Genomic DNA, 10,965 nt, shown 5'->3' with positions numbered 1-10,965 from the left:
GATGCAAGAGATATTTTGAAAGGGAGGGTTTTGGGAAATTTGGAGCGTGTTTCAGGAAAACAGAAGGGGAAAAAATTTTAGAAGCGGGGTTTGGAAAAATTAAGAGCCCGCTCAAACAAATTTAGAGGATCAATGTTATACTGGAATTGACAGAGTTTTAGCAACGCAGATGAATGAAAAAGCATCGTAAAAAATAGATCATTTAGCCACGCAAACGCAAAGCAGGGACGTTGGGAAAAAGAGACCTTTAGCGACGCTAACCTAACACGTCATGATAAATGCACATTATTAGCGACACCAACCTTAAAACGTCACTAAAATTATATATTTTTACCAAAGAAAATGAAAAACGTCGTGAAATCCGTACACTTTTACCGACGCTAATTTAAAACGTCGTAAATAATATACACTTTTAGCGACGCTAATTATAAACGTGGGGAAAATATATGTTTTGCCGACGCTAACTAAAATCGTCGGGAAAAACATAATTTTTAGCGACGTATTTAACCCTCATTGGTTTGTCGGTTTGTGCCGAGCTGAGCTAAGGGACCTATAAGCAATTTTATATGCCTACAGTCGCAAATAATATATACTTTTAGCGACGCTAATTATAAACGTGGGGAAAAATATATGTTTTGCCGACGCTAACTAAAATCGTCGGGAAAAACATAATTTTTAGCGACGTATTTAACCATGCGTCGGGAATAAGCGTTGGGAAAAGTACAATTTGTTGTAGTGATGGCTCAATGGGTGTCTCATCTTGCATGACAGCCTCTGATGCCTTGATGATGTTGGGGCGCTCGAGGGTATGAGTGTATACAGGCCCTGGAACTATATTCTGAACTGGTTGATACGAGTCTGGATAGAGCATCCGCCCAAGAGGTTAGGGCGCGGGGGATTTGGACAATTCTGAAGTCGACGAAGTTGGCTAATAGCTCTTTAGCCGCTTTCAAATATAGGACCACTCTAGAATCTTTGGCCGCATACTCTCCATTCATCTGCTGGACAGCAAGTTGGGAATCGGCCAATATGTAAAGGCGTTCGGCTTTTACTGCTAAGGTGGCTCGAAGACCCGCCAGAAGTCCTTCATATTTTGCCTCATTGTTAGAGAGAGTATTCTACGCACAATAGGATTATGAATATCTTATCTGTAAAATAAGATATTATCCACCCACTTATTTTGATATCGATCTCATAACCATTATTAAGTCCGTGACTTTTGATCTTTATGAATTTTAGAATACATCGACCAAGAAAAACTTTTGATTAAAATAAGTAGGGTGCATGGATTTTTTTTAATTCGGCATATTATGCAATTATAAAGGTAAATATAACCAAGCTAGCTAGTTAACCTATCAGTATTAACTGCTCTCCGGAACATATAGTTTATGTTTCAAAATCTTTATATATAATTCAATATAAAAACAACATAATTAATTAAACTCTCTCATTCTTTAATTGGATGAATGTGAGGTAAACATTAGGTAGTGCTTGACTTAACAAGCCACATATTCGCCTGGGCGTCGAGACAATCATCTACTATAGAATCACAAGCTGCAGGAATTAATGCGACAGGGATGTCACTTGAAAATTTTGAGAGAATGACATGTTATTTTTGTTATTATATACTGAGTTATAATTTAGAGTCTGAAAATACAAAGTATTTGGTGATGAAGTAGATAGAAGCTGATGAACGCATCTCTATCATATCTGGAGCCTCCTTTTGCCTTCAAATCTAGTAGGTAATGCCTCCGCAAGAGCCACACATATTAGAGTCTTTGTGTTTAAGTTATTTTATACTCAAAAGAAAGACGAATTCCCCCTCTTGTTTTTGTCAATTTGTTGCAAGCGCCTAGAAAGTGCATCCCATGATTAAAACCCCATTAAAAAGTAGGTTGTTTAAAAGTAACGGAGAGAGACCAAGCAAGGTTAGCGTACTTTGGTGGGCCTTTTTTATCAGGGATTTTTCACATATAGGCCCCGCAAAAGAAGTTTCCGATAACTGAAAACCATATAATTCATGTTTTGTTAGTTCTTCATTCACCATCTATGTAGTTCCTCACTAGCTAGCCATCTAGAAGGGTTATAATATTAATTAGCTCCTGAACTTTGTCTTTTTCACTTAAGCACCTTGATAAAAACCTACAAAAATTAGAGTTCACAGTGTTAATTTAGCGGTTATGTGAGACATTCAAATACTAATATTTAGGAGGCTTAATATGCTGAAACCCCTTTTTAATATTATCATTTCAGATGGAAAAGCCCAAATTGCGCCAATTACACACCAAAATTGTCAACAATAAACAAGTGGGTCCCACCTTTATGGCTTCCATGGGAAGTGCCTTCAGCTGCACGGATGTTAGGCTCTATATATTCTGGTCTCATTTTTCTCCTCTCCTCCCTTATTTCTTAACACCCTCTCTTTCTCTCTCCTCCCTCTCTCTCTCTCTCTCTCTCTCTCTCTCCCCTCTTCCAATGGCAGAATTCACAAGTCAAATTCCAAAGGAAGAAGAAGAGTACTTGGTCTTGCCCCCTGGCTTCCGATTTCACCCAACAGATGAAGAGATCATAACCAACTATCTCTCAGAGAAGATTGCAGACAAAAGTTTCAGCGCTCTAGCCTTGGGAGAGGTGGACCTCAACAAGTGTGAGCCATGGGACCTCCCAAGTAATCATCCTTAAAAGCCTGACTAGTTATCTCCTTATTAATCTATATGAATTTCATCTTATTAAATTTAAATACGGCCAGCAGTGTGTCTACTAATCTAATAATTAATTTTTAATTTGATATGTAGACCACTAAATATTTTCTGAAAAGAGTATTTAGACTATGATTAATAAAACTCATAGTACATTTAATTAATTATCAATATCTTTTTTATCGATCTAATTTGATCATATAATAATTTTGATTAGTGCTAATTATACTGTGATAGGTAATAAATTTTCTAAACTATGAACATATTAAGTTTTAATTGAAATTCAAAGAAAACTTCCGATATACTTTATAAAATGGGATTAGTAGTGTATATGGTTAGTATTGATCATTTATAACATTTTATGCAGATAAGGCTAAGATGGGAGAGAAGGAATGGTACTTCTTCACTCAAAAGGAGAAGAGGTACCCAACAGGCATGAGAACCAACAGAGCCACGGAATCTGGATACTGGAAAGCGACGGGAAAAGATAAAGAAATATACAAAAGCAAGGGCTCTGTTCTAGTCGGAATGAAGAAAACCCTAGTTTTCTACAGAGGACGAGCCCCTAAAGGCGAGAAGACTAACTGGGTCATGCATGAGTTCAGGCTCGAAGGCAACCACTCTCACCTCTACAATCTTTCCACAGCCTCCAAGGTACCCACTTAGTCAATTTATAAAATTCTAATAGTTAGTAACATATTAGATAGCTAACTTTATAGTTATACTTTTTTTGCAGGAGGATTGGGTTGTGGTTAGGGTTTTGCACAAGAATGAGGCAGCCAAGAAGAATCCTTCGACTGTGCAAGAGAGCGCGTGCTTTGCTCATCCTTGCACATCTAGTTTGAGCTACTTGCAACAGGATGAAGCGATGGAGCGAGCTACGGCACCTGTGAATGCTAATGCTCGTCACAATTCTTCATCAATGTCTCCTTTTATTGGGCAGAGAAAAATAGAGCAGTTCTCGAGCTCCATGGCTACTACTTCGCATGATACTGGACTGAGCAATGACTGGAATGCTGAGATCTCATCTTACGATTATGGGCTTTCTTCTGGTCCGTTTTTTGATTTGGAGAACATTTGGAATTACAAGGGAATTTAGACCTCGTTTGTGTTTTTTCATGGTGGAAAGCAATAAGTTTTTGCTAATGAGTGGAATTATTTTTGGTTGGGTGTCAGGAATTATATATATTTCATAGAGGAAAGCAGCAAGTCATGAGTGGAAATTTCTTACAATTTAGAATGCTACAATAATGTTGCCTTAAAGCCTGTATTAAATATCTTGATTTGTGCTGATATCCTAATGACTATATGATTTAGTCATGATGTGATGTTGAGCTAATATTTTGACGGAATGTTGCGTATTCCTTTATTGTATTCTTTTATGTCCACTTGGATACACTTTTTTTTTCTTTTAATTAGGACAGCATATATTATAATGAATTAGCTCTTATCTGATCTGTACTGGTTCGAAAATCCTTATGTAGCTGTTACTACATCTACCAGAATTTTCAATATTTTTTGGGATCATGCATGGGTTCATTTTTCTTTTTCTTTTTTTGGTAAATGAAAAAAAATTATTCATCACCAATATGAAATTTGTATGTACATCAAGAATCTCATCACATTTATGAGATATAAAAAAAAATTGTAACTAAAGCTCATAAGAAAACCTCATATATACAGAGCTTAACAAGTATAAAACTAATCTAACATCAAGTAAAACATAATGCATTTTTTTTGGTCAATGAAATAAAATTTTATTCATCACCTAATTTTTGAAATAAGAGTACAACAAGAAACCAGAAACTGATCTGGCAAACAAAAACTGTAACCTCACTTACAGGTTACAATTTTCCTATTTCTTCTCTCAAGTATTCAGGAACATCTTCATTAAGAACTTTTAAGAGTAATGAAATCTTCACTTCTTTGATAAGTTGATCAGGGCTGCGGGCTTTTTGTTGAAAAAATCCTCAAATTTCTCTCCTTCCATATTCAGTACACAACCCCAGATAATACCATTCTTTTTAGCTTCTTCATGAATCCAAAACCCCTCAAGTTGTTGTTATACCATCCCATTACATGATCCCAGCTGCAAGATCTCTAAGAATACTTTAGCCATGCCATCAGATTATTCCATACATAGGAAGAAAATCGACATTAAAAGAACAGGTGGTTTCTAGATTCTAGATATGACTGACAGAATCAGGACAAAGCACACACTGGTTGATATCCAACATACCCATGCGACATAACCTGTCCTTAGTCAGAAGCCTCGATAGAACAGCAAGCCATAGGATTATCGAATGCTTGAGATAATGCAAACCACCCCACACTGTTTTCACCCAGGGCACAGTTGCCGAAGGTTGAGAGATAGGATTATAAACAGATAAAATTTTCATTCTCCCATTATTGTGACAGTTAGCAATGATTCTATGTAGATTATTCACATTCCCAAACCTTCTCAATATCAAATCCCTCACCTTTAGGATTTGTCTCCACATCCATGAATCACTTCTCTTCGGTTGAACTTGCCAAATTTCCTGTTGCTTTAATTAATTTCCATGCACCCATTTTATCCACAAGAGGTCTTTTTTAGAGTGTATCATCCATAACATCTTGATTGTTGTAGCATAGTTCCATAATTTGGAGGAGAATAGCCCCAGACCTCCTAGCTTCTTATCCTTACAGACTTCTGTCCAGGAGACCAGATGGATTTTGCTTCCCCATAAGAAAGCAGAGCAAAGCATGTCAATTTTTTCCAGCACCTTCATCGGCAAGATATAGTTACTTGTCCAGTAAGTTTGAATACCCAAGATAACAGTTTTTATAAGTTGAATTCTCCCTGCATAAGATAGGTTCTTCCTACTTTGCCAGTCTTGAAGTTTATCTGAAATTTTTGAGATCAATGATGAACAATCCAGGTAAGAGAGCCTTTTTGAGACCAATGGCACTCCTAAGTATCTCATATGTAAAGAACCCTCTGGAAAATTTAGATATGAGCATATCAGATCTTTAGAAATATCATCAATTCCACTCAAGAGTACAGAGCTTTTTCAAGAATTGGCCTCCAATCCAGATCAGGGCTGCGGGCTTTTTGTTGAAAAAATCCTCAAATTTCTCTCCTTCCATATTCAGTACACAACCCCAGATAATACCATTCTTTTTAGCTTCTTCATGAATCCAAAACCCCTCAAGTTGTTGTTATACCATCCCATTACATGATCCCAGCTGCAAGATCTCTAAGAATACTTTAGCCATGCCATCAGATTATTCCATACATAGGAAGAAAATCGACATTAAAAGAACAGGTGGTTTCTAGATTCTAGATATGACTGACAGAATCAGGACAAAGCACACACTGGTTGATATCCAACATACCCATGCGACATAACCTGTCCTTAGTCAGAAGCCTCGATAGAACAGCAAGCCATAGGATTATCGAATGCTTGAGATAATGCAAACCACCCCACACTGTTTTCACCCAGGGCACAGTTGCCGAAGGTTGAGAGATAGGATTATAAACAGATAAAATTTTCATTCTCCCATTATTGTGACAGTTAGCAATGATTCTATGTAGATTATTCACATTCCCAAACCTTCTCAATATCAAATCCCTCACCTTTAGGATTTGTCTCCACATCCATGAATCACTTCTCTTCGGTTGAACTTGCCAAATTTCCTGTTGCTTTAATTAATTTCCATGCACCCATTTTATCCACAAGAGGTCTTTTTTAGAGTGTATCATCCATAACATCTTGATTGTTGCAGCATAATTCCACATTTTGGAGGAGAATAGACCCAATCCTCCTAACTTTTTATCCTTGCAAACCTCTATCCAGGAAAAAAAGATGTATTTTGCTTCCCCACAAGAAAGCAGAGCAAAGCATATCAATTTTTTCCAACAACTTAATCGACAGGATATAGTTACTTGTCCAATATATTTGAATTCCCAAGATAACAGTCTTTATAAGTTGAATTCTCCCAGCATAAGATAAGTTCTTCCCAGCATAAGATAAGTTCTTGCCAGTTTTGAAGTTGATCCGAAATTTTTGAGATCAATGATGAACAGTCCAAGTAAGAGAGTCTTTTAGAGACCAAGGGCATTCCTAAATATCTCATAGGTAAAGAACCATCTGGGAAATTTAAATATGAGTATATTTGTGCTTTTGAATTGTCTTCAATCCCACTCAAGAGGACAAAACTTTTGCAAGAATTAGCCTCCAATCCAGAAACTCTACAAAACTCCTGAAGGCAGTTATTTATTTTGACTATAGAATCCATGTCAGCTCTACAAAAGAGTAGTAGATCATCAGCGAAAATCAAGTGAGTAATACCCATCTTAGCACATTTTGGATGGTATTTAAACAGACTGTCTGTGCTGAGGAATTTGAGCTTTCTGGATAGATACTACATACCAAGCACAAACAAATAAGGAGACAATGGATCTCCTTGCCTCAATCCTCTAGCCCCCTCAAAGTAACCATGTAATGAACCATTAAGTGACAAAGAGAACTTAGGAGTAGAGATACATTCCATCACCCATGTAACCATATTATCAGGGAAACCCAAACCTGTCAGTATAGCCTTAATAAAACTCCAATTTATAGTGTCAAATGCCTTTCTCAAATCAATGTTAAGGACAGCTCTTGGAGAGACATTCTTCCTGCCATAGTGTTTTAAGAGTTCATGTGCTTGGAGAATATTGTTAGAAATCAGCCTACCCTTAACAAATGCACTCTTTGCATCATCAATCAGATAACCAATGATTTTAGATATTACTTTGTAAACACAGTTGCAGCCAGTGATAGGTCTATAGTTAGAGGGAGATCTTGGATTAAGAATTTTAGGTACTAATGTGATGGAGGTTGGGTTGAAGGTGCCAATGAGCTTACCAGTATAAAAGAACTCTTCCACTGCATTACACATCTCATCTCCAATAACATTCCAGACAGTTTTGAAGAATGATGCACTAAATCCATCAGGACCAGGGCTTTTATCGTTAGATATAGTGAAAACAGCTAGTTTTATTTCCTCCCTTATGACAAGAGAGCCTAGAAATTCTCTTTGACTTGATGAGAGTATAGGTCCATTGGTTATAGTAATAAGATCAGGCTCAGAAACATTCCCATAAACTCCCAATAGACTCTTGTAGTAGTTAATAAGCTCAGTGATGATTGTGTCCATATCAGATATTCTATTTCCATCCTCAGTATACAAGTACAACACCCTATTTTGATGCCTTCTAGCTTTCATGGTTGAGTGGAAGAAATGAGAGGATTTGTCTCCTTGAATAGCCCATTTAATGTTTGTTTTCTGCCTATAAAATGATTCTTCACAATGAAGCAAAGAGGTGTACTTCTTTAAGTATTCTTTCTCCTTGGAAATAAGATGAGAGTTGAATAGATCAGTGCTCATCCTATTCTGAATATCAGATAGCTCCTGTTTGGCTCTTAATACCTGTTCACTAATATTCATGAAATGTCTTCTATTTAATTCTTTGAGAGCAGGTTTGAGCATTTTCAGCTTGGAAGCTAGCTTGAACATATAATAACCTTGCACATCCTGCTGCCAAATAGATCTGACTATAGAGAGGAACTCAGTGTGCTTAGTCTACATCTTGAAAAACTTGAATGGCTTTTTCCCCTAAAATCATCATCTACAACTGTAAGGAGAGCTGGAGAATGATCAGAACAAGCTGGCTGCAAAAAATCTACTTGACTTGATGTATAACGTAGAATCCAAAAATCATTGACCAACACTCTGTCTAATCTGCTCCATACTCTAGTATCAGCCTCTTGCTTATTATTTCATGTGTAGAAGCACCCAGTAGTCTTAATATGCACCAGTTGATTAGAGGAAATAAAGTGCTGGAAATCTTCAGTGTCAGCTCCTGAAATTGGTGCACCCCCTAACTTTTCATCACTATTAAGAATGGCATTAAGATCTCCCCCAACTAACTAGGGGCAATCAACTGATGGCTTGAAGACTTGAAGATCCTGCCATAGTACTTTCCTTCCATCTCTTTAGTTTAGAGCATAAACCACAGTTATTAAGCAAGAAAACCTGCCATCTCTTGTATTGACTGAGCATGTCACATATTGCATTGAAGCTTTGACACACTTCATATTTAGAATATCACTATTCCAGAGAAGCCAAATCCTCCCATTTCCTGCTTCTTAAGTATTAGAAATCCATTCCCAAATTTTTACAATTTTTTGAGCTATTTTAGCCATTTTTCCTGCAGAAAGCTTTGTTTCCAATAGAGCTATAAAAGGTAACTTATAATCTTGAATGAATTGATTCACAATTAAGTGTTTAGGGGACTTATTAAAGCCCCTAATATTCCAAATAGCAAAGTACATTATTGCCCCCCTATCTATATAACAGGGGTCAAAGTCTAGAGTTTGTGATTCCAGAGGAGAGAAGTGAGATACCTGAGTTAGATTCCCTGGAGCTCTAGCTAAAGCTCTTCTTGCAATATTTCTTCTATTAACACTTGAAAACCCAGAAGCATTGACTATTGGGGAAGAAATTTGATGAAAAGTTGCTAGACCAGAGTTCCCAAGTCTAATGCTCTGAATATCAGACCTCATGTGATGTGCATGTTTCCCAGGTACAGAAGAGTTATCAAAAGTTTGTCCTTTATCAGGTGATACATGTACATTTTTCCCAATATCAATTCTCAGATTAGCCTCTGATACCATTTGTGCATGTTTTCCCCATACAGGAGAGCTTCTACTATTTGGATGATCTTTCATTTGTTGAGCTGATGTTTCAGCCAGACTAACATTTATAATATGACCATCAGAAACATGCACAGACTCAGTATTTGCTGACAGTGCAGAATTTACTTGATCTTTAGTATTTTCCTTTCTATTGACTGGAACCCATATTTTCTTGAACTTTTGCCTTCTACAATTGTCAGTTTCATGCCCAATAATGTTGTAGTTTGAACACCATCTAGGCTTAAGTTCATAGATAATCCTCTGAGTGTATTTTTTTCCCATCTGGCCCTTGAAATTCAACTAGGTCTGGCAGAGGTTTCTTCAGGGGTATTTGCACCTCAATTAATACTCTAGCATAGCTAAGTCTCTGCCTAGTAGCAGTAAGCATATCAGTAGTTATAGGACATCCAATTAAACTAGAGATTTTGCTTATTCCTATAGTACTCCACAAATTAAGTTTCAGATTTGGGAGCTGAATCCACATTGGGTAGAAATAATCCTGTATTTTCTCTATTTCAACCACAATAAACCATGGTTTTATAATAATGCATTTTTTGCTATTGAGAAGTGTTCATATCTGAGAATCCCTTGAGCTATAGCAGGCATATCACTGCAACAACTACCTTCCGCGGACCCTCTATGGTTGCATTTTTGACAAGACCAACCTAGGTCCTATAGAGATTGCACCATCTACTTGAAGGCCTTCCTCTCAAGCACCAACATTGATTGGGCATGTAACTGAACAACAACATATAAGTGCCCATCATCCATTAGCTTCTTAATGCGAGCAGGAACCAGTTTTGAAAATCATCATTGAGAACAATCAAACCTATAAGCTGTACAGGTTTTACAATGAGATGAGCCATGCTCTGTTCTCACCCAAAATGGGAGTATTAAGGTTGTTGATCAATATGTCCATCTTGATATCTTTAACCAATTGCTCAACACCTCTGGACTTAGACTGGAAGATTCTTGCATTCCTTTCAAACAAAATTCTGTAAATAGCAGCAGATAAAGCCATTCTTTTTATACCCTGCTTGAATCATATTCTCCTTAGCCTGGTACAATACCAGTCCATTAGAAGTTCCCAATCGCAAGATTTCCAGGTGAATGAAGCCAATCCATTTTATTGTTCCATACCTCTCTAGAATTGCTACATTCAAAGAATATATGATCATGACTCTCTTGTTAGACCCTAGAAGGGGGGGTGATTAGGGTCTTATGCTAATCTAATCCGATTTTATGCTAATTAAAATTAATTAACAAGTTATCCTAGTAAGTATGAAATACAACAAGATATATGAGCTAGGATAAGAAATATGAATAATGAGATATATCCTATATGATAAAAATATATGCAAGGATATATAAACTAACACAATGGTGAAGTAAACATAAACAATATAGTGGATGAAATAAAATGAGCAATGCACAATTGGCGATATAAGATAAATGCAAAACCAAATGCGCCAATGACAAACTCAAACACACTCAAATGATCTCGGAGTTCGTATCTTCCGTCCTACGTCTCCGCTCCTCAC

General features: G+C 36.9%; 1 protein-coding gene across 1 annotated transcript; it reads left to right on the top strand.

Annotated features, from left to right (window-relative positions):
- On the top strand, positions 2,431–4,074 carry LOC109829542 (NAC domain-containing protein 100-like). The gene is made up of 3 exons (XM_020396625.1): positions 2,431–2,668; positions 3,067–3,353; positions 3,436–4,074. Exons 1-3 carry the CDS (start codon positions 2,476–2,478, stop codon positions 3,796–3,798), a joined length of 843 nt encoding a protein of 280 aa, XP_020252214.1. The 5' UTR covers positions 2,431–2,475; the 3' UTR covers positions 3,799–4,074.

The sequence above is a fragment of the Asparagus officinalis genome, chromosome 2 (assembly GCF_001876935.1).
Source record: "Asparagus officinalis chromosome 2, Aspof.V1, whole genome shotgun sequence".
Lineage (NCBI taxonomy): Eukaryota > Viridiplantae > Streptophyta > Magnoliopsida > Asparagales > Asparagaceae > Asparagus > Asparagus officinalis.
The sequence above is the reverse complement of the archived record's forward strand: the minus strand, read 5'-3'. Positions and strand labels throughout refer to the sequence as shown.

Coding starts and splice junctions, on each gene's coding strand:
- LOC109829542 (XM_020396625.1), top strand. CDS start 2,476: ATGGCAGAATTCACAAGTCAAATTCCAAAGGAAGAAGAAGAGTACTTG. Junction 2,669..3,066: donor TGAGCCATGGGACCTCCCAA/GTAATCATCCTT, acceptor CATTTTATGCAG/ATAAGGCTAAGATGGGAGAG. Junction 3,354..3,435: donor ATCTTTCCACAGCCTCCAAG/GTACCCACTTAG, acceptor CTTTTTTTGCAG/GAGGATTGGGTTGTGGTTAG.